General features: G+C 43.3%; 4 protein-coding genes across 7 annotated transcripts; 1 reads left to right on the top strand and 3 right to left on the bottom strand.

Annotated features, from left to right (window-relative positions):
* Nucleotides 1-105: 105 nt before the first annotated feature.
* Nucleotides 106-6,158, bottom strand: anxa13 (annexin A13). Of its 2 annotated transcripts, none has more exons than XM_068582121.1 (11): nucleotides 6,024-6,158; nucleotides 4,892-4,967; nucleotides 4,705-4,799; nucleotides 4,400-4,567; nucleotides 4,249-4,282; nucleotides 3,672-3,751; nucleotides 3,365-3,433; nucleotides 3,169-3,270; nucleotides 2,314-2,389; nucleotides 1,805-1,917; nucleotides 106-1,676 (listed from the first exon to the last, which is right to left on the bottom strand). In XM_068582121.1, exons 1-11 carry the CDS (start codon nucleotides 6,036-6,038, stop codon nucleotides 1,557-1,559), a joined length of 948 nt encoding a protein of 315 aa, XP_068438222.1. In that variant the 5' UTR covers nucleotides 6,039-6,158; the 3' UTR covers nucleotides 106-1,556. The 2 variants fall into 2 exon arrangements, with proteins under 2 accessions (XP_068438222.1, XP_068438221.1); XM_068582120.1 differs by having other exon boundaries at nucleotides 4,400-4,570.
* Nucleotides 6,159-8,108: 1,950 nt separating this feature from the next.
* LOC137788690 (uncharacterized) lies at nucleotides 8,109-11,696 on the bottom strand. The gene is made up of 10 exons (XM_068581701.1): nucleotides 11,671-11,696; nucleotides 11,381-11,421; nucleotides 10,848-10,912; nucleotides 10,655-10,739; nucleotides 10,518-10,572; nucleotides 9,793-9,881; nucleotides 9,010-9,081; nucleotides 8,818-8,919; nucleotides 8,403-8,695; nucleotides 8,109-8,309 (listed from the first exon to the last, which is right to left on the bottom strand). Exons 4-10 carry the CDS (start codon nucleotides 10,673-10,675, stop codon nucleotides 8,258-8,260), a joined length of 684 nt encoding a protein of 227 aa, XP_068437802.1. The 5' UTR covers nucleotides 10,676-10,739; nucleotides 10,848-10,912; nucleotides 11,381-11,421; nucleotides 11,671-11,696; the 3' UTR covers nucleotides 8,109-8,257.
* A 579-nt stretch (nucleotides 11,697-12,275) lies between these two features.
* lrrc34 (leucine rich repeat containing 34) lies at nucleotides 12,276-15,548 on the bottom strand. 2 transcript variants are annotated; one of them, XM_068581700.1, is made up of 11 exons: nucleotides 15,396-15,536; nucleotides 14,974-15,088; nucleotides 14,509-14,621; nucleotides 14,370-14,434; nucleotides 14,180-14,266; nucleotides 13,721-13,849; nucleotides 13,523-13,618; nucleotides 13,253-13,407; nucleotides 13,009-13,164; nucleotides 12,600-12,726; nucleotides 12,276-12,534 (listed from the first exon to the last, which is right to left on the bottom strand). In XM_068581700.1, exons 2-11 carry the CDS (start codon nucleotides 15,063-15,065, stop codon nucleotides 12,355-12,357), a joined length of 1,200 nt encoding a protein of 399 aa, XP_068437801.1. In that variant the 5' UTR covers nucleotides 15,066-15,088; nucleotides 15,396-15,536; the 3' UTR covers nucleotides 12,276-12,354. The 2 variants fall into 2 exon arrangements, 1 of the variants encoding a protein (XP_068437801.1); XR_011077773.1 differs by having other exon boundaries at nucleotides 12,397-12,534; nucleotides 12,600-12,764; nucleotides 15,396-15,548.
* mynn (myoneurin) lies at nucleotides 15,479-22,309 on the top strand. Of its 2 annotated transcripts, none has more exons than XM_068581697.1 (9): nucleotides 15,479-15,520; nucleotides 16,130-16,184; nucleotides 17,575-17,875; nucleotides 18,278-19,299; nucleotides 19,413-19,572; nucleotides 19,678-19,856; nucleotides 20,340-20,426; nucleotides 20,682-20,807; nucleotides 21,434-22,309. In XM_068581697.1, exons 3-9 carry the CDS (start codon nucleotides 17,610-17,612, stop codon nucleotides 21,835-21,837), a joined length of 2,244 nt encoding a protein of 747 aa, XP_068437798.1. In that variant the 5' UTR covers nucleotides 15,479-15,520; nucleotides 16,130-16,184; nucleotides 17,575-17,609; the 3' UTR covers nucleotides 21,838-22,309. The 2 variants fall into 2 exon arrangements, with proteins under 2 accessions (XP_068437798.1, XP_068437800.1); XM_068581699.1 differs by lacking the exon at nucleotides 15,479-15,520 and adding an exon at nucleotides 15,551-15,868.
* The last annotated feature ends 886 nt before the right edge of the window (nucleotides 22,310-23,195 follow it).

Raw genomic sequence — 23,195 nt, forward strand, 5'->3', positions numbered from 1 at the left:
TATTTTTTTTGTCAATTTAAATATGTATGCTAATATATTTTTTTTCATGGTATTACTTCCCAAGAGTATCACAGACAGTCAGATCTCAAATAAAACAAGACATGATGATGTTATAGGGAACTTTATTTGCTTTCTTTGGCTGTAGAGAGACAACAACTATTCCAACAACTCCAACAGATGCCCATGTTGCAACGATCTCATGTACAGTACAATACATGTACCTTGTTGCTCACAATAGTGGTACTTTTAACACACCTCAGCTGCCAAATAGAGACACATATATGATATCAGACTGTCCAGATGTCAAATGTTTCTTCTCATATACCTTCTGGCCTAAGCAGTACACTAAATTATATATATTAAAACACTCTACCGTGTTAGTCGTAAAATACAAAACAATATATGTATATAACAAGGTGAGGTGTATTTGGATTTGTCAAGTTTTTCTCGTCCTTTTTTGTCTGCGACTCCAAAAATTCATCACATTGCATAATCATTCACGACACCGACCAACATTCCTTCATTCACATTTCTTCATTTTGACGACGCAAACTTCAAGCCACTTGAAGTGATTGCATTAGTTGTAACAGCAGTGAGACACAAGTGTCACTGAGTTTGGGGCACGGAGGGTTAAAGATATAGGACAACAAAAATCAGACGTGACTAAATGTATCTAAAACAGATTAATACTTAAATGAAGGTGATAATCTTAACACTCATATCTCCTTACTTTAACAAATGCAGCAGCAGAGACATACTGTTTTTTCCCCACAGTGTACAAACATGTTTACAATGTTATTATCCTATTGAGTTGCACCACCTGATCAAATTGCACTCGGTGTAATAACATCAGTAATAACGTCAGTGTGACGACAGTTGGTTCCTGGAAATGTTTAAGTCTTGGTGCTCGTTAACAGTGACGGAGACTTTCTCACCACTGTGTGTAAATGCTGGTAAGTGTGTTAAGAACTGGAGCTCCAAATTGACTAAGAAATGGGCAGTAATTGGCGGACGCAGAAAAGGGATTAATTCCAGCGCGAATGCGAATTTCATGATTAACGTCTGAGGAAAAAGAGTTTAAAAAGAGAGCGACCCACATTCCCAGTAGCCAGGTTCATAAGTGTATTACTACGTAGTGTCACATGGAGAGACTGAGTAGTAATTAGTTTGTTAAGGCAGAAAAACAGCAGCGCCCTCAGTATAAACATATACTCTGCTGTCTCTGCCTCGGTTGTCCAAAATCTGCCAAAATCCAAAAATAAATAATACATGATGCGGGAAATTACTTAATATGTCATTAAATGTAACAGAAATATTATAAAAAAAATAAATATAGGCACTAATTATCTGATATAATGTGATAAATAGGTATTTCAGATTTAATTAGCTAAAGAAGAAATTGTATATATTTGTCACACTTTATCAATTTATCATTTTTAATATAAATCTTGCTACATTTAATGGCATATTAGTATTATTGATTTTAGTCATTCATCAATCTATTTCTGATTTTGTCAGATTCGGTCCTATATGCGTCCGGATTAACTCTCAGACCTTCAGTGGCAGATCGCCAGCAGGAGGCGTTTAAAGTCTCCGCCGCACTCGTCCTTCAGAGCATCCTTCAGGGACACGTCGTATTTCTCCAGATACAGCTCCTTGATGGTTTCCAGATCGTACTGTTGAAGGGGAAAAAAAGCAATCACGCGTCAATCAGTGTGTTTACAGTCGATAAAATAACCTAACAATGTGATGTCACGTCTGTAGCTGAACTGCGCTAAAAGTCGTGATGTTTTTCTCCAGTTACCTCGGAGCGAGTCACAATGATGCGAATGAGCGTGTCCTCGTCGGTGCCCGCTCCCGCCATGGCGTCGTTCAGCCGCCTGGCGAAGTAGAGCTGAGGGTTCTTAGCCACCCTCACTGAGGGGAAAGAAAGAAAGACGTCCGTTTAGTTCCACTGCAACGCAAGGGACTCTTATATCAAAACTGAAGACATCATTTCAATGAGCAGTCACAGTCAGATGCAGTGATACAAAATTAAAAGGGATGTGGGAGACGACTTTCTGCGCCGAGGAAAGCTCAAAAGTGTGTGGTGAGAAAATACCATAAATACATTAAATATTAACTCACAATGTCGGGCAGTCATGGGTGAAGGCAACCAGAATATTTATCTGGGTTGTACATAAATATGTTTCAGTGGCATGACATATATTTACAGTCCAGTTTAGCGTCATCTAATTTTTTGGGGAAAGTGGTCCTAATCATAGATAAGGTGTATTGTATTTTAATATTCAACACGTTGCTGTTCAGACTAACCAAGAGCGATGTAGCATTTCTTCAGCGTCCCAGAAGTCTCGTTCTCGAGGGCGTCCAGGATCTCAGTTCCAGAGAGCTACGGAGAGAAGATTACTAGTTGAATCAAAGCAACGGCACTGCCTTTTTTTAAGTACATGTGGAAGGAAAATGTTTATATTTATGCGTAATAGACAAAAGATTCCATGAGAGCACATGTGTGAGCTGTGAGACACGTTCATATGAACAGGAGAGTAGGCCAAAGTCAGAGTTTAAAGTGAGAGTTCAATGATTAAAGGAAACATTGAAGCGTAAATAGTGGCAGTGACCTTGTTCTGTTCCAGTATTAGCCGGTAGAAAGCAGGATTTGGGTGCCAAAGAAAAAAAGGGACCAAAGCAACGATTAAGGAAGACATCAGCAAAAGCAGCTTAAAGTCACTGAGCGGCTGACGAGGATAATGAAACCAGGGGGGATGAACACGGGGCTGTACCTGAAACTGTTTGTTACGATATAATAATGTGTCTGTTTGTTTGTTTGTTTGGGAGTTGTTGCGTTAGACAGTTCGTTTGTGAAACTAACTGTGTGTTACAAATAAATCTACGTGAAGTGAACTCTGTTCTGTGGGTGTTACTCAGCCACAGGTTCACACAGCATCAGGTTTAGACAGATTAAATCAGCCACAACACCCAGGCCTTCCTGATCCTATAATGGAAGCTGTTCAGGACACTTTGAAGCCCCATGAGGGTGCGTCTGCGCGACGCTTCTCAAGGGTGATACGAAGACGCCGGCCCCGATCAACTCGCATTCTCGTCAGGTCACAGGCACCGACATGTAATATCGCCGCGTCTATCTCTGGACGGCGCGACACCAAAACCTACCTGCTCGTATATCTTGAAGGTGGCCTGGAGCTGCAGGTAGTTCCTGGAGGCCAGGACGAAGCTGAAGGTGGACTCGTCGGTCCCAAAGGAACCCTCGCCGGCCTGCGTCGGAAAAAAAACCGGCAAATATTATTATCGTCCAGCGTTAATGAATCTGCGGATGAGGATGAGCGTGGATTTAATATTGAAACGGTACCTCAAACAGGTTGGTGGCGTCTTGATCCGCCAGCTCCTCGTCCACATCCCAACTCTCATCTCTGTTGCCCTGGAGGACGAAGAGTGAGATGACTTTTTCTGTGCGGCGAGCTCGACTGAAGCAGCTGTGTCTGGCCTCCGTTTTGCTACTAAGAGGCTGTCTGGACTGTGGCCAGCTTGTGTGTGCGTGTGTGTGTGTGTGTGCATAGCGAACGGTTGGGCAAAGGGAGAGTAAGCTCGATTTCAGTCCCAGAGCGGACGGGAGGATTCCTGTTACGCGAGTGGAGTAGAAAACTAAGGCCTCTTACCTGCAATAGAGCCATGAGCAGGTTTCTTACATCCCCGCTTGTGTCTCCCTCGATGTCGGCCTCGAGATCACGCTCGTGCACTGAAATGTAAACACAAAAGGGTCAGATGAAACGACTAATAACACTGTTTATTTCATGTCTCGGTATTTAAAGGGCAAGTCCACCCCCGACAGTACTCTCAGCTTTGCCCGAGTCATTCACAACCAAAAATTAATTATTAACTTTTTATACAGGATGCCTGAAATATATTTTAAAGAATTACAGTATTTCTTCCACACGTTGCTACTTGCTGAGAAACTCCTGAGTACTGAATGAAGACGTTGATGAATGTAATAAGTGATGGCATTGTGAACAGGAAGTTGCAGCAGGATGGGTCTTGACTAAACAAAATGTGACTGTACTATTCTTGTCCCTTCAGTTGTGTAATCTACAGTGTATTACGCGTACAAATGAGTCACAATTAGCCATTTCCTCCAGGGTTTATGATACAAAGAAGGGAACTAGTGACGCTTAGTAACAAAACAGATGAATTAGCTGATAAACACAAGTAATTAAGTTTCATTTGCAAAGGTCTTACCTTGAAAGTAACATTCCTTGAACAAGGCAATGTCCTGTGGGAAACAATTACACACAAATATTGTCAAAAACTAAAGTATCTGAACTCAAATGGCACACATGCTGATGTATATGTTCGTAAACTTGGCGTTTTTTTAAGTTAAGTGACTGACGGCGTTGGTGGCGGTGCAGAGGATCTCCACCAGGACGTCTTCGTCGGTGCCCGCTCCCTTCATGGCCTTCCTAAGCTCCTTCACGGCATAGATGACGGGCGGGTCCAGCATGGCGAGGATGGCGTTCTCAAAGTTCCCCGACAACTCTTTCTTCAACACGTCCACCAACTCCTACCACACAGCGGCGGAATTAAATTTGGGATTGGGTGATTAAAAGGGGGGGCCAACGAAAAAGGAAAAGATGGTTGTTGTGGTGGTAAAAAAAAAATTACACAGCATTCTGTGTATTACTGAACGACACTCACATCATCATACTTTTCAAAATAGGCGTTTTTAATTTCCTGTCGCTGTTCTGAGCTGCGGTTTGCCAGGATGTCAATGATGGCCTGCTCATCAGTTCCTGTGGACACACAAACAAAGATGCATAACAATGATAAAACAATACAATAATACTTACTTACTAGAATTACTGGAACGTTCCCGACGACTCACCGAAGCCTTTGCAGGCCTTGCGGATGGCTTTGATGTCAGCGACGACGTCAAAGTCCTCGTAGGGCACGATAGTGGGCTGAGAGAAGAACAACAGATTTGTTCATTAATAATCTGCTCGTATGTCATTTGTTTCATTAAATGAATGAAGTGCAGACGGGTTCATGGCGGCTTTGCAGCAGCAGATGGGGGAGGGGCGGGCGATGACACAATGCTTTGGTTGAGGAATTCGGGGCCAGAAGACTTTAAACAAACTTGGTGGGGGCCCGGCGTCTGGTGCAGGGGCCGGCACGGGGTCTGAGGGAAAACTATATCACCCCGAGTAGAATCGCTTTTACGCCACATGTTCTGTCCCATAACAAGGAGACGGTTTGGTAAATTAACTTTATTATTGTTGTGTGAAAATATGTCGGGAAACCAGTTCCTCTGAATTTTAAGTTGGATGCTATTTGAAGTTTAAACCACTTTTAAAGTAACCCTTTTAATCCATAACTTTACAATTATGGGTTAAAATACTTTAATGAAAGTTACCAAGAAGGTAAATGGATAAACAAATGAGCACAGAGGCACCAAAAAGACACCCTCCCCCTATCTTTGCACTATGGACTCATTCCCAAAAACATGCAGAGCCAGACTCCTTCATTCATTCACACGCTACACACACACACACACACACACACACACACACACACACACACACACACACACACATAACGGAGCCGTGATGGAGTCCGCAGGGGAGTGGCCCCCTTCTCCCTCTGCGTAAAACCCAGACACGGTTGTCCGTCAGTCACACGGTGTCATTCGCTTACAATTAAAGAAACACCCCCAACAAATTGTATGAATCCGACACGAATCACTCTCAATGTCCGCTGGAAATCCTAAACAACCTTAATTACGCAGGTTGAATATCGACGACACCCATGACGTCGCTACAATTTGCATTAAATACGTCATTACTTAGCGGTTTCTCCGAGATTGAAACCCGTTAACTCGACACTCGCTCACACTCGGAGCCGAAGCACAAACTGCTTATTATAAGATAATTTTCTCTCCATATATCTAGCTATATTTATATTTCCATATCCATAAATCAGTGCGTTTGTAGCGCACACTCTCACGCAGCGGTACCTACTTGACAGTTGCCCATTTTCAGGTTGTTTTATTGCCGGCTGTTGGTTTTAAAGTCGTGGAGTAACTAGCTAGTTGTCGGTACTGAATGTCTCGCGGACACGAGCTTCGGCCCGGAGCAGCAGAAAGCAGCGTCTGACGTCACCACGGACCGTTGGTTAACCCTGTACGGTCCACGACTACTGTAGTATCCCATGATGCACCTGGGCAGACCTAGTGTACGACATGGCAGAGGCAGAGGTGGGCTAAAAACAAGTACTAATACTGAAACAAGTACTAATGTCACAGTGTACAAATACTTTGTTACTAGCAAAACTCTTTTTTTTAATAGATTTATTATTTTATTATATTAAAATTATATTATTATATTGTTGTGTGTATGTGTGTATATATATATAAACTGAGGGACTAATAAAGGATTATCTTTTATATATATAGATATGAAATTATCCACGCTACAGTAATTTTACTTGTAATACCATAAGTATAAAATGTCAGAAATTACTTTTTCTTCAGTAAGATCTTCAATGCCAGACTTTTTACTTTTATTATTTTTTTCACCATAACTCACAATAGTACAGGTTCTGTATACTGTTGTCGCTGTATTCCACAAGAGTGAATGTCCAAATACTTAATATAACAAAATGCTTAACTCCTTCTTTCTCCAGCGGTGATGTAAATACCGCTGACCTCTGACCTTCCTGGATACGGGTCGACACCTCACGCCCTCATTTCTCTCCCTGTTCAAGCCAAGTTTGTAAATCAAGACAGGAAACACATAAACTCTTCTTTCATCAAATCAACCAACCTTCTATTCACACGTTGATTCATGTATTTATTAATTATTTAGAGGAAGTTCTAACTTGAACAGTTTTTCTGCAACATTTGCATCTGACACCAATGACCCAGCAAGTTTAAATCTGGTGTGCTGCAGGATAATTACTAACGTGCCAGCCTACGCTCTCACCATTGGTATTTCACTGAACCGTGCAACTGTCCCTACATCATAATTACTCACCCACTCAGGAGGAGAGCTGCTGCCCTCCACACTCAGGCCCTTTAGCCTACGACAACTAAATGCATGCACACACTGTGTCAGAGTAAACTGCTCCAATTAGGTGCTCGCTAACGCAAACAAAGCCGCGCAATTAGCCGAGGATGAGTCATCTCCCTTCGCTGTGTGATTATCTGGAGGATCAATCATGGAAACTTTTTAGACAGTATTTAAGTCAATGTAGTCTAAGTTTCTATCAGTATGCCAAGATGCGACTCACAGTAACAACGTAGAGTAAGTTGACATGAGCTCGAGAGAAATATGCTCGAGAGAGGACTGAGGACCTGTTTTGTGGGGCCTCAGTGGGGCTTCCATAGCCGTTTCCTTTTTATATGAGATGAATTGAGAACGCCTTCACATTTGGACAGTAACCATGTAGCTGGAGCCAGCGCCATGTATGGAAGCCCATTTCCGGACAAAAAAAAGAAATTAAGACAAAATAAATAAATAATTAGGACCAAAAAAAAAGAATGGCCTTCTCTTTTTGACTTGAAAAAAAGGGAATGAAAAAAAAAGTCGATTAATTTTTTTTGTCCTAATTTTATTTTATTTTTGTCCTGATTTTTTTTTATTTTTTAGGTCCTAAAAAAAAAAATTAGGAAAAAAAAATGAATCGACTTTTTTTTCATTGCCTTCTCCTTTTGACTTGAAAAAGGCAATGAAAAAAAAAAAGTCGATTAATTTTTTTTTTTCCAAATTTTTTTCAATTTCAGACGACAAAACTCTGACTTGGTTTGCAAAAGACCTTAAATCTCGGGAAGAAAGCAAATAGTACACTTCCCAAAATGTCAAGTGATTCTTGCTTGAACTTGACTGCTGAGCTGCATTGTGGGAATTGTAGTAATGAACACTAGAGACTAAACAGTCGCAATATTTCAGCCTCTTCTGTTGCTTATGGGAAGTATAATACTGTGAAGATAACAGTAAGACTGCCCTAAAGTGTAAAATGTTGCTGTTGCAGGCTCCTGTCACTGCAGCAACACATGCACCGTAAAGGGGAGGCTCACTTCTTTAGTGTTCTCCAGTTGTTCGTACTCCTTTGGTCAAAGTTTATTGACATTTTTCTTGTGCCGCCATCAGAATCTGCTGCTTGAAACAGCCCAAATACCCGGATGGCTGCGACACTAAGACGACCGGAGGGCCCAAGTCAGAGGGCACCGTTGGCCCGGCTGCTCCCCGCGGTCTCAGCTTTTGGGGATGTCATGGTGTTTGTTTCTCGGGCGGCAGAACGCGGGTCTGGAAACAAAGACGGCATTCATCAGTGCTTTACTCGCAGAAACAGTTTTGCTCTGCAGGAGGCTCAAGTCTCAAAGAGGTTGTTTTTGTTACTTGTATAACTTTCTCGTCGTCAATACTTTGCATGAAACACAGTCCTCATTTGTTACGCAAAGCTTTGGCTGCAGACACTCTCTCTTTTTTGTTTTTTCTTTCCCTCCTTGAGAACACTGGGCTCCTGTTGGCTGCAACAATGCCGGGCTCAGACCCGCGGCTTCGTTCACCTGCTGCTGTGGTAGGATCCCGGCGAGGCGGAGCCTTTCGCTCCGCCTCGCCGTGCCCAGGTGGTAGTTCGGGGCGCCGCTTCCCGGCAGCCCCCAGACATTGCGCTGAATGGTGTCATTGTGCTGCAGGTGGGAGGATAATTATGAAACCCTTTAATAAACATACATGCAATCTCGCATCTTATTGTGAAAGTACAGGGTCCTAATTTATACTTTTACTACCTTGTTGTTATCACGTAACTAACCTTTTGCTCGTCAAGTACATCTCTATTTCTCTCCCTTTCCCTATGGTGTTTCCTCTCCTCTATCTGCAGGCAAAGGTCTCTGCAATACTGACTTTTGCGTTCCTAAAAGAATAAACATAAACCTTCTGTAACTACTTCCTGCATCAATGTGTTTAAATAGTCTTTATGCAGAGAGCAGGAGTAGAGTATGACCTCTGTGGTGAAGTTTTTCCAGTTCCAGCATTGTGCTCCATAGTGATGAGCAGCTGATTCTGAAGCGTTTTCCTGGAAGAAACAGACTCGCAGCTCAACCTGCGTGCTCATATTTAACGGTTTTTAATGAAGATAGGTCACTACCGCCATCTAGTGGCCATATTTAGGAGCTGCCGCTTAAGTTACGGTATGGAAGTCTATGGTGGCTTAGATAGCACAAAAAGCATTCAAACGTAATTTCAAACAGCTATAAAAACAGATCCTTAAATTTGTAAAGTGAAATTACAATGCAGTCCTTTTCGGGAGGACCTCTGCTATGCACATGTACATGGCTTTGAGATTTTACTGTACAGTTTTTGAAAAAATTGAATTCAAAGTCATCTTAAATGAAATAATGATATTCATAATGTCACAATTTCCAATATTCAAACAGCTATAAAAACAGATCCTTAAACTTGTAAAGTAAAGTTACAACGCAGTCCTGTTCAGACTGACCTCTGCTATGCACATGTACATGGTCGTGAAATTTTACTGTACAGTTTTGGAGAAAAGTGACTTCAAAATCAGCTTCAATGACATAATGTCACAATTTCCAATATTCAAAGGGCTATACAAACAGATCCTTACATTTGTAAGAGGTCAACTTGAACAAGACTGCATTGTAATTTTAATTTACTAGTTTGAGGATATGCCGTTTGAATATGAATATCATCATTTCATTTGAGGTTTTGAGCTCGGCTTCTCTGGCTTCATTTCACATGGTGCATTTGCTCTAAAACATACGGTGATGGAGGCGTGAAGTGCAAAGCTCCTGCTGGGGTCAGCGTTCTCCAGACACACGGTGCCTTTGAGTGTGAGTGATGGCAGAAGAGCTGAGGGACAAGAAGACAAGGACACAGTTATTACATTCAACTAAAATATGAGGTAGCATTTTAATTTGGACGTTGAGTATCTAGAGTCATTGTTTTAGTTATTTATCAAGTGTATTGTGAGAACTCACTGCCTTTTTTCCTTGTGAATTAAATATTATTATTTATTTTTGGACTGTTGGTCAGAAAAAAAGCACTTTGAAGTTGTCACTTTAGGTTCTCTGACACCAAAAAATGACCTAAAGATTATTCTAATAATAAAAATAACTATTAGCGAGATCCATAATAGTATCCAGTGTAAATACAGTGTTATAGTAAACCATGCATTGCCAATATCTTTACATTGTGTGTGTGTGTGTGTGTGTGTGTGTGTGTGTGTGTGTGCGTGTGTGTGTGTGTGTGTGTGTGTGTTTCTTACTTTCAGAAAGGCAAGTCATTACAACAATAAGGAGCCTCAGCCTCACATGCAATAAAGTTTCATTTTTTATCTTGTTTGTCCTTGAGGAATGTGTGTGCGTGTGTGTCGTGGTGCACAACAGACACACACACACACACACACACACACACACACACACACACACACACACAGAGTGTGATTCATGTGAGAGAGAATGACTAACAGTGTGTGAATGATCTCACGTTGGTCCTGGAGAGAAGTCTCCTCGTTCTCATCACTCGGCCACCAGCCTGCCACCTGGAGGCCGAAGCAGGCAGAGATCCAGCTCAGGTAACTTCTGGAAACTGCGATAATTTGAGCGATTAGGACTGTGACTCACCAGCGTGGCGGCTTTGGGCATCGTGCTCGGCGCCTGCCTTTGAGCTGCAGCAGTCGGCGGCAAATCAAAAAGGCCACTTTCGCACCTAAAGAAATCAAAACACAGGATTATCAGATGAGTGGAGCTGCCTTCGTCCTTCGTCCTCGTGCTCATCATCTTGTTGTTGGAGGAGTTTTACCACTGTGGCACTCACGCTTCGGGTTTGGACGTCCTAACTCCCACTGACTCCTCACTCGTCACCGCTGAGGTCCTCCTACCCTGCAAATCACACACATATTACAGGATTCACAAGAAAAGTTCAGGGATTTCCAATTAGATTTGTTTCAGGGTGCTTTTTAACGGAGATAAAAAGGCGCCACATTGCAAAATGCAGTAAAGTATCAGAGTTAATTTAGTGAATAAGTCAGCTAATTGATGAATTATATCAAATATGTATAACTGTTTCTTTACTAATTATATTCATGAGATATACATTACATATTACAATATTAAAAGCCCCATAACTCATCTTTCTTTGATATTCTTTGTGTACTATCAGGATGAAACACAAACAGCGAGTTCAGCTCAGAAAACAGCTTCATGCTTTTCATCGTGTTGGAACTGAAAAACTATCTAAGAGTTGTTCAGTTAAAGTGTAATATCTCAGATTGTATTTATTTATACCCCTAGTAAATCCCATTGTACATGAATGCAGAAGCAACAGAAGACAAACCATGTCTGGAGCACCTGGGCACTGAAGAAAGTGTGACTGTGACTCCATGCTTCCCCTGAGAGGTGAATACAGAAACACCGATTTATGCATCAATACAGCTCCGGGTCATCGCAGTCAGCTGGATTGGTTCATTGATGCAAACTTAGCAAACACTTTCAGTCGATCTTTAAGGTTATTTGTTGTGTTTTCGTGCAGCACGTGAAACTAAACACTACATTTACAAACGGAGTAACGTTTTAGGGGTTTTTAAAGCCCCAAAACACGTAAAACAACACATTGTGCGATGGTGGTGTCACATATTTACCGTCGATGTTGTGGTTCGAGTTGAAAAGCTGCACCGGAAACTAAAAGTCGAGGAAGATTGGAGCAGAATTCCTTTTGTTAACATTTAAATCTGCAGCGTGATGACGTAACGCTCTCCCGCCGCTAGAGGGCGTTGGTTTACAAACAGGAGAGGCGTGTGGGCCGATTGTTAGTTGCATATATATTTTTGCAAAAAACTTGAAGAACTGTAAAGTTCCTTTGAGTGTGAGTGATGGCAGAGGAGCTGAGGGACAAGAACACACAGGACACGGTTATTACATTCAACTAATATATGAGGTGACATTTATTTATTGTTGATAAAATAATTTGAGGCAAGTCGAGGATCAAAATCCTGAAGTTTCTTTTTTTAATACGGGGAACGATGAAACACATTTAAGGGGAGTCTCTTTTCATTTCCAGAAAATCAGGAAAAATTAGTTTTTTTGGGGTGAAAATGTTTTTAGTTTTTTTATGTGAATACATACAATTTAAATGCATTTCACAAAGTTATATCTCATCATGTCACCTGATTGCTATCTTTATTTGTTACTGAAGGAATAAATCGAGAGAAGTATAGTCATTTTCTCATAGATTTCTATTCTGAAATTCAGTTTTGGGTTTTTTTTATTTTAGTTTATTGGACACGTTTGTGCACAAGTCTCTTGCGTGGCGAGGGTTTTGTAGCTCAGCAGGACTGCAGGGAACCCTGCGGCTGGCCCTCGGCGTGAGGCGAGGCGGTGTCGTCGTAGTGTTTCCTCAAACTGTTGGAGACCTGGGTGAGGAACACATGGCCGTCCACCTCGTACATGCTGACGTCCGTCTGCTCCGCGGGCAGGCGGCCGCTGGCGATGAGCTCCCCGAAGGCCTGAAGAGGAGAGCGGGAGAGTTAAAACGTGATGAAGCAGCGAGGGGAAGCATTGGGCGTGTTACCTGACAGACGGGCTCCTCCAGGTGGTTCCCCCAGACGTAAAGGTGGTTCAGATTCGTGCTGGCCGTCAACGCCCGAGCCAAAGACAGCAGGCCCTCCGTCCTGATGTTGTTACAGATGACGGACAGCCTGAAGGACGGAAATGGTTTATCTTCTGGGTATGCTTCCTTTAAATAAGAGAAGGCTGGATACTTTCTGCTCTTTAGACCTTTAAAAAAACTTAAATTATGTAAAAACTGGATTTTTTTCTCCACCTCAGACCTTTAAAAAGCCTTAACATAAGTAAACACTGTATTATTTCTCCTCTTCAGACATTAAAAAGCCATTAAATAAGCAAAATCAGAATTTCTTCTCCTCCTCAGACCTTTAAAAAACCTTAAAATAATTAAAAACTAGATGTTTTGGACTCACTCTCTCAGGACGCAGCCCGACCAGGTGACAGCCTCGCTCAGGTACGCGGCGCCTTCGTCCTCAATCCGATTGGACGACAGATCTACGACCTCCAGGCTCGGGTTCTGCTTCAGCAGGTCGGCCAGATGGCGCACGCCGTCGCAAGTCACGAGGTTACTGGACAGGACAAGAGACACACGGTCAGGAGGGGACGCGTGGAGGATGCGGAGGATGTTGAAAGCGTGGAGGATGCTCGCGTCGCTACCAGCGCAGGTCCAGGTAGCGCAGGCTGCTGTTGAGCCGCAGGCCTTCGACCAGCCTCTCCATGCCCGTGTTGGTCATCCCCATCTTCCCCAGGTGGAGCTCCACCAGGCCGCCGTTCACCTTCAGCATCTCAGCGACATGCACCGCCCACTCCTCCTGCGGGGGACGGACGTCTGGACCTAATGCCGACCTTTGCATTCGCGTATTGAACGTGGTCTGTGATGCTCCGTGATGCTCTGTGAGGCTCTGTGATACTCGGTGATGCTCGTACCTGGTAGCTGAAGAGCAGCGGCCGGCTGATGTCGAGACAGCGGAGCGTCTGGTTGCTTTTCAGTGCGATGGCAAACGCGATCACGCTCTGAGTGTCCTGATGGGACAGAGACGTCCCCCAGATCAAAGGAAGTACGTATTGTAGAGCATTCAGATAGCATATATATATATATATATATATATTTATATATATATATACCAGGTCGCAGTCAGCCAGCTCCAGCTTCCTTAGAGTGCTGTTCACCTGCAGCATGCTGGCCAGGTGCATCGCTCCTCTGTTCTCTATCTTATTCTCGGACAATCCGAGGGAGAGCAAGGTGCTGTTAAACTAAAGAGAGAGGGGCGAGAGAGAGATACAGACTATATCTATAAAGAGAGAGATAATATCCTGTGAACAAGGTTAGTAGTGGTGCGTAAACGCTGAATATTGACCCAAAAATATGACTTTGAATAAAAAATGGCCGACTTCCTGTCCTGTTTTGGTATCCCTCCAAGAGGCTTTTTAAAAATGATATGATATAGAGGTGCAGACAGGAAGTCAGACGGCATTAAGAGATGGACCAACGCATTGTTGTTTTGTTATTTTCGTGTGATTAGTTTGACAATGAGTTAAAGCAGAGAGGTGGTTGTGTGCGTTTGTGTGTGAAGGTTATAAAACCTGAAGGCTCTTGGCAAGAACCTCAGCTCCGTCGCCCTTGATGTCGTTGAACATTAAGTCCAGAGAGCTTAGACACGAGCCGTCTTCCTGCTCGGTGAAAGCAGAAAATAACATAATTAATATGAAATATGACATTAAAAAATACCATTTAACCAAATCTGCTGAATCACATCCTCCCTTTCCTGCTCACCTGTAAGAGGTCAACCAGGTGTCCAACCCCTATATCGGTTATGCTGTTGTACCTGAAATCAAGACCTGTTGGTACAGAGAAAACTACTTTTAGAACATGAATAAAAACTGTAGTACTGAGCTCAGGTGTTGCTGCTCACCTATGACCTTCTTGTTGTTTCTCAGACACTTTGAGAGAGCGAGAACGTCTTTGTCATGGAGTCGCTGAGATTCTCTCATATGGTGGTTTCCTGCCAGCTTTATTGTCACATTGCTGCCAAATAAACAACAGCAATAACACTTAAATGGACTTCATGAGCAGACATTAGTGCTGGTATCAGGTGCACTGCGTAACAACTTGATTCTGTTTCTGACATGAAAACCTGACATGCTGTGTTGTGTTTTTTTCTAAACTAATGGGTCGACACCAAAAGATCTATTTTTTGGCAGATTATTTGCCCAGAGCATATAAATCCTAATAGTAACATTTTATGTATACACTGCGGATTTGCCGTAGATGATTCCAATACAAACCAGAAGCACTTTAGGGCAACATTGACTTAAACAGTTCCCTTTTAGCTTAAAATGTTACCTTTTAGTCATTTAAATTACATTTAAACGCTTACTCTGTGTCCGCAGTCTTCTTCAAAGCTTGTAAAACGTGTGGATTTATGTCTATCACTTGTTCCGCGCAGAAAGCGGCGTAAAACTCGGACATGTTGGTGGAGTTTGGCGGAGTTTCTGTGGCAACAAGAGAAGACGGCGTCCCGCGAAGGACAAACGAGAAAATTATTTTTTTAATTGTAAAATAAAAAGCACAATATATGTATATATAAAAATAGTATCAAATTGTAAGTAAAATGCACAATATATACAAAAATATGGGATGAAATAATAATACAAAATGCAATATATATATATATATATATATATATATATATATATATATATATATATATATATATATATATATATATATATATATATATATATATATATATTTATTTATTTTTTTGCTGCTGCTGAGGCAAAAAGAATCCATCTACACCTCACTCTCGTCCGTTTTCCGGGGCGGTGTTCATCTTGACCAACCCAACTCTCTTCACTCGAACGAAGTCTCGCGAGCACTTCCGACGTCACGGGATAATGGCTGCAGATCGCGGATATTAGAAGGTACTTTTCTTCCCCTTGCTTTTATTTTACTTTATGCTGGATAAATAACGGCGAATTTAAACATACGACGCGCTGTAATCGAAGATGTGTGTGCGCGATCTGTCGAATTAAATAGGCGTTTCTGACATTTTGAGGAGAGTTACGTCGACACACCGCCGGCACGAGCCGTCGAACCTTCGAAATAAGAGCACAATGTTTTCCGCGCTTTTTCGGCCACTACGACAACCGTTGGTTTCGCACGTTTATTGCCCAGGTTACACCGTTAACCGCCACAATTGCACCTTGAGTGGCAGGTTAAGTCCACGAAGGATTCACCTGTCCAGGTGAATCGGTAAACCGCCTCTAGAAGTGCGTTTAATATGTCTACGACGCCGCTGCTAACGTTAGCTTCGCCCTGAGGCCCGCTACGGGAAGCAGGCGGGAGCTTTTATTTTCCAAAACTACGTTTTACATCTCACAACTGTCAAAGCTGCTGATTCAGAGAGTTATACCCATCGATGAGTGTTTGTAGAGATGATACATGCTTTTTTAAAACATCTATGTACATACTTTAATCATGCTTTATGTCTTCTTACATGCCCTGATGACCTTTTTTGTTTTTTTTTATAGCCACAATTTAAGAGTTAAAGAAAGAGGAGGCTGTGAAGCAGACACACTACTGAGAGTAAGTTGACAAAAACACAGTAAAAATTATTTATATATTTAAAATAATATATATTAATATAAATACAATAACATATATATAAATATATTTTATTGTATGTATTTATGTAACAATCTACATAAGTAAGGTTCAACCTGTTTTCTAGTTGAGTGGTTTTATAGACGTTTGAAGCGGTTGTTTTTATGGATGTTAGACGGGTCCTTATTAATACTGTGAGACGGAGCCAGACGGCTCCATTGTTGTCTAAAAATAACATAAAATCAACAAGCTGAAAGCCACGCTGCTTCCTCCTGTCTCATCCTTTTTTCTAGATACAGTAGTAGCACGGGGAAGTTATTGAGCCTTTTGTTTTAAAAAATAATTCAACTTTATATTTGTGAGCTATGTTTAAAGGTTTATGTCTTCAGTAGAAAGTATTGAAAGACATACTTACTTTTTTTAATCCACAATAACTGAAATATTATGTACACAAAGAATAACTATTGCAATACATTTACTGTTTCTGCTACTGTTTAAAGTATAGAAAGACAGACTAGCTTTTTGGCTTTTGTCTTTCCACTGGATTTGTTGATACTAAGAAAACATTAAGCAATTTCAAATGAAACAAACATTTAAACTTTTTATTGTTTGGATTTTCATCCTCAGTTACATAAAAAAAGATACCCTTTTGTTCAAAATGTCTGTAAAATACTTCAAAGTAATTAATTGACTATTACAAACCAACCATAGTATTTTTTGTAAGAATAAGGCAGCTGATTAATTCTCATCAACGTGGGTTTGATAGATGTTACAATACGATGTGTCGCAGGAAGCTCGGACAGCGAGGACCCAAAAGCTGACGCGTGGAGCAAACACACATTTATTATTTCCAAAAACACAACGCAGGATTCTCAAAGACACCAATACAAGCAGGAATCCAGCAGAACGGAACAAAAGCAGAAATACACAGTGGTCGGGTATACACAGTACACCCGACCAGGGGATAGGAGACAAACTGGGTTTAAATACAAGGGGAAGGTGCCGGTGATTGGACACAGCAGGAAACAATCAGCAGACAATCACATGGGCAGGAAGTTCAGAGGAACAAAGGACACATGAGAACTTTCAACATAAAACAGGAACCCAGTAAACCTCAAACCGTCACACAGTGACAATCATTTGTCTTTGGCCGTATAAGTGCAGCAGACGTATCAATCAGACTTATCAAAACCACCCCATAAAACATTTAAACATATTGTGTTTTCTTTTTTGAAAGCTGCCACTTGTGGTTCATGAAGTTGATTTCCTCTCAAACTCAAATCTCCTCAGTTGGTTGTGTCGCCCCGCAGCGCCCCCAGAGGACAATAACGGCACTGTGATTTTATTTGTCTTCGTTCCTCCTCTCGTCTAGATAACCGTCTCCTCCGTGGTTCCCCAGCAGCAGAGATGGCTCAGGTCTTCAACCACGGCAAGCTGCTGCTGCAGCGGCTGCACCAGCAGCGGGAGATGGACTTCCTGTGCGACATCACCATCATGGTGCGAGACGTGGAGTTCAGAGCCCACCGCAACATCCTGGCGGCGTTCAGCAAGTACTTCTCCGCCCACGCCGAGAAGGGCCAAGACGTCACCACGCTGGACCCCGATAAGGTCAGCCGCTACGCCCTGGAGAAGCTGCTGGAGTTTATCTACACCGGTCAGATGAACCTCAGCAGGTAAAGTGCCTTTTTTTTAATGATATAAAATTTAAAAAAGACAAGATAATCCTTTATTAGTCCTGCAGAAAGGGACATTTACAGCAGCTTAGGGTGTAGTACAGACGAGATATAGTAAAAAAAGTGCTATAAACAATTAAAAAAAACAGTAAAGCATCCACAATAACTGAAATATTATATATACACACGGAAAATGACTGTTATTGCACATTTATTGCAATACATTTACTGTTTGTACTTCTATTGTACTGTTTATTTATATTAATATTACTTGTTTTTGTTTTATTTTACTCTCTTGTGTGCACAATATCGCTCCTGCGGGACCATTAAAGTATTATCTTATCTTATGTTATTGCATATGATTTGTCGACTAACTTGAACGAGTTGAATGTTTGTTTTCAGCACCAGACAAGCGGCTGTGCGTCGCGCCGCCGTGTTCTTGGGAATATCCGAAGCCACGAAGTATCTGGTGGAAACGCCGCACTGGTCCGAGGCGTCCCAGTCGGAGATGGATAAAGAAGCCGGTCTCTCCCCTCCCAGCCCGACCTCGCCCGGCAGCCCCTGCTCCCCGGTGCCCCTCGCCATCATCGCCCTCGCCGGGGAGGGTCAAGAGGAGGAGGGGGCGGCGGCGGCCAAAGTGGAGCAGGACGAGGAGGCCGGCTACGTGGACATCGAAGAGGGCGAGAAGAGCGACGCCGAGTACACCCCGGCCACGCCGAAGAGCGCCGGGAGAGGAACGGGGCGGAAAAGAGGCCGGCCGAAGAGGGCGAGCAGCGAGAAGGCGGAGCCCGGCGGCTCGGCCGATGGCGCAGCGAAATCCCCGGCTTACAGGGGGAGGGGGCGTGGTCGAGGGAGGGGGCGTGGCCGGGGGAGAGGCAGGGGGAGGGGCGTTGTCAAGAGGGAGGATCTGTCTCTGGAAGACTCCGACGGGAGCGTGAAGGATTTCGGCGACTTCTCCGAAGACTGGAGCCCTTCGCAGGAGGACGGCGATGGCGACGACTTCCCGGCAAAGAAGCCCCGGCTGAGCCTCGCGGAGGGGAGGAGGGGGCGGGGCCGCGGGAGGGGGCGGGGCCGCGGGAGAGGCAGGGGGCGGGGCAGGAGGAAGGTCGCAGAGGAAGGGGTGAGCGGCGGGGTCGGGGCGGCCGACGACGACGACATCATCGGAGACGAAGTGGAGGACGAGGAAGACGAGGACGAGGAGGACGACGACGACATCGAGGAAGTGGAGGTCGGGGAACAGGATCCGTCGGAGGTGGACGAGCTGTCGCTGTCGTGCACCGAGTGCAACAAGATGTTCAAGGACCTGAGCAGCCTGCGGCGGCACGAGAAGATCCACAAGGGCCTGAAGCCGTTCGTCTGCATCTTCTGCTCCAAGAACTTCCGGCAGGCCACTCAGCTGAAGACGCACCTGCGCATTCACACAGGTGAGCCCACCCAGGTTAAAGTGACCAAAGTGGACTCAATCAGGACTCTCCGGTGTTTCCAATCGAGTGTTTTCCTTCCCCGTGTTCTTCTAACTCTCCGTCTCGCGTCGCAGGCGAGAAGCCGTTCAACTGCTCCGACTGCGACAAGTGTTTCGCTCAGAAGTGTCAGCTGGTCGCTCACCGCCGGATGCACCACGGCGAGGAGAAGCCGTACACCTGCGAGCGCTGCGGCTTCAAGTTCGCCACCTCGTCCAACTACAAAATACACATCAGGTACTTTAAGTACTACTGTTGTGTATTGGATGTGTTGTTTATTTGTTGTTTATTATTACAATGACCATAATTACTCCTGCATTTTGTCCCTCGCCCCGTCCTCAGGCTGCACAGCGGGGAGAAACCGTACGTCTGTGACATCTGCGGTCAGGCGTTCGCTCAGTCCAGCACGCTGACGTATCACAAGCGCCGGCACACGGGAGAGAAACCGTACCAGTGCGACCTCTGCGGCATGTCCTTCTCCGTCTCCTCCTCGCTCATCGCGCACGCCCGGAAGCACACGGGTGAGCGAGTCTTCTTATTTATTCTTAAAGACGATTTGTTCAAATTTGGGAGCAATTGGCAGAGACTTAATATCTTGTAGAGAAGCTGTGTAGTGTCATTTAAAACCTGATAAGATCATTAAAATGTAGTTTTTATATTCATATTTATTATCTGCCTCATTGCCAGTGTTTTGGTTTATTTAGTAAAAAGTTACAGAAAAGTCGATAATAAGTATAAAAAATTTAAAAAAACTTCCAAAAAATTTCTCAGAGTGACTTTGAACTCAGCATTTTGTTTAATATTTAATATGTCTATTATAATAATACATTTTAGTTGTAGAGTGCTTTAAAAGGTACTCAAAGCACTCACTATAAAAGCAATAATAAGAGCGATGACACAACGATAAGAAACAAAACAAAAACACACTTAGCTCGCATCTCAATGAATATTTAATAAATATAATATAATAAATATAACAGAATAAATATGTGTGCGTGTTTCAGGCGAGACTCCGTACAAATGTTCGCAGTGTGACGGAAGTTTTGTGACGTCGTCCGAACTCAAGAAACACATGAGGAGACTTCACCCGGGTGAGTTGTCTTTGAGCCTCGAGAGTCTGTGCAGCGTGAGACTCACGAGGCGGCAGAGAGGAGGCAAAGATGCAAAGATGCAAAGTGAGGCTACAAGTGTGGAGATTTCAGGCTTTTTAGCAAACAGTGTTTTCAGATTGTGCGAACATAATTGTTTATTTTAAAATGAAGGGAAACTGTGAAATGTGATTTTAAAAGTGTGTGTGTGCGTGTGTGTGTGTGCGTGTGCGTGTGCGTGTGCGTGTGCGTGTGCAGAGGGGAACAACGGAGTGCAGTGTCTGCTGTGTGGAAACCGCTTCGCCAGCGTGAAGAACATGATCAAACACCAGGAGAAAGCTCACGCAGACGAAGTGCGGCAACACAAAGAGAGAGCCAGAGCAGGTGTGTGTGTGTGTGTGTGTAAAAGTGTACATTTGTGTGTGTATTTTATAATGATGGACAGAAACGATCAAACTCTGTTGCAACAGTAGAGAATAAGATGAACAAATGATTTCATCAAGTTTTCTTGTTTATTTGATGACGTTATGTTGCACTGTTCCTTTAAGAGAAACTTATTGATATATATGCCACTATATCTCCTCCATTTTATACAAATGTTCATATTTCAGTGTGAAAAATATAAATATTTTTGATTTAAAATATATATTAAGTTAAAGTTGAACATCAGCTCTGAGTGAACATCATAAAAAAGAAATCTAAATATTAATAAAGCAGCTTAATCATAAGTAGAGGTACTTAAAATAAAAGAATCTTACTTCTTTCAACCCGTGACCAGATCCACTCCTTCCTGTCTTACCTTTCACAATAAAAGCCCAGCCGCTGTGTCGATGTTCACCAGAGAGTCAATATACCTTTTTATTGATTATTTACTTTAAATATTGTCGGTTGAGGTGTTTTTTGTGTTTTTTCGTCACGTCTCCGGCATTTTTATTGACGTGTTTGGTAACTTACGTGTGTCTGTGTGTGTGTGTGTGTGTGTGTGTGTGTGTGTGTGCGTGTGTGTCCAGTCGTCCTCCTGGCCTCCAGTCACCCGGTGGCGTTCGTCCAGAGTAAACTCACCCAGGAGAACCGCGGCATGGCTTCCATCGCGGAAGGCGGCGAGCCGGCGAACCCCGAGCCGACGACCCCCGACCCCAAAGCCTCGGGTGACGCCGCCGCCGCTGCCGCCATTCAGGACTTCAAGTCGGAGCCCACTCACACCGCCATCACCTCCGCCGTCGTAGCCGCCGCCGCCGCCACGGGCGACGACCAGGTGACCTTCGAACCCGACCAGGAGCAGACCATCAACTCCGACACGCTGCACGCGCTGGTGGAGCAGCTGCGGCCGCCGCCGTCCCCGGCCCAGAGCATGGAGCAGATCGTCATCATCCGGACGGTGGACAACGGCGAGCACAACCCGCCTCAGCAGTGAGGCGCGGCGGCGGCGGACACTTTCATTACAATGTGGTTTTGTTTCCCCCCTCCTCCCGTATTAACGACGCTTCGCTCGCCACGCGGACAAACGCCGAAATTATCGAACAAATCCTCCAGCGTGAACGTCCGATCATCGACTTCCTGTTTCAGCTGCAGCGAGGGACGATTCACCGACATTTCAGGTGCACTCACTCTTATAGTCGCCACCAAAGTAAGCGTGAGTATGTTGTTGTTGTTGTTGTTTTGTGCTGAAATGGCGGCGGGAAGGTCTTCTGAGTTGTGATTGTAGCCTGAAGCTTTTCACAGAAAGCATTTGGAGGAGTTCTTTTGGGTGGAAAACACAACACAATGAGTTCCCGGTTCCCTAAAGTACTTTTAAAAGGTCCGGGAACTAGTTGGAGTTGTTCTGCGTACAAAATTCTCTCTTTCTCTCTCTCTCTCTCTCTCTCTCTCTCTCTCTCTCTCTCTCTCTCTCTCTCTCTCTCCATTCAAACAGCAGAGTTTTTGTCGACAGTATTTCGACGTCATTGTCGTCATTTTGTAATCGCTTAATTGCACCGAAGCTGATCCTGACGAGACGATTGAGAGTCTGTGAGATTCTTTTTTTGTCCTTTTTCTACACAGAAAGCTTGTTTTTTCCCACAAAGAGTCATGAACGTGAGCGCTGCTGCGGCTTCAGCTCTAACTTTGAGTTTAAGAATAAAACTGTTGCAGAGCGGATGAAAAGGCTCGATCGGTTGCTTTAAAACCAGTTTATTTTGCAAAACAGGAAGTTTTTAGAACGATCTTTGATGCAGCTTGAATTAAATTAAATTGAAACTTCTCCTCTGTGCGTTTTCTCCCCTCTTTGGTCCTGATTTTCAAACCTCAGCGGCTCCTTAAACTCCATTAATTTACCCCTAAAACTCGTAGAGACTAACAACCGTTTCCTCAGACGTTGGCGTGCGTTCTGTTGCCGATGTGATCTCATGTCTATAAGTTTATCAGATATAAAACTTTGTTTTCATAGACGTCGTCGATTTGATTTAGTCTCAGTGTTTGATGTGTTTTTTTATTTTGTATCATCATGTCATGTGATCATCTCTCTGGTAATGCAAACAAGCTTTTTTGTTTTCAGTGTTATATAGTTTTGTTTTATTTTTTAAAAGCAGCTGTTTAAGGAGAAGAGTTTGAAAACTGCATTATATTTCTATCAACTTTAAACTTTCTTTCTTCTTTTTTTAATTTTTGGGACACAGATGTTTTGCATTACTCGTGTACATAAATGTGAATTGCTTAAACTAGTTCACCGCTGTAAAGAAAAGACAGAAAGGGACAATCAGACGTGTGTTTTGTCTCTGAGAATAAAAGATGACG

This window comes from Clinocottus analis, unplaced genomic scaffold, assembly GCF_023055335.1.
Source record: "Clinocottus analis isolate CAN_PGR_092001 unplaced genomic scaffold, fCliAna1.0.p SCAF_18, whole genome shotgun sequence".
NCBI lineage: Eukaryota > Metazoa > Chordata > Actinopteri > Perciformes > Cottidae > Clinocottus > Clinocottus analis.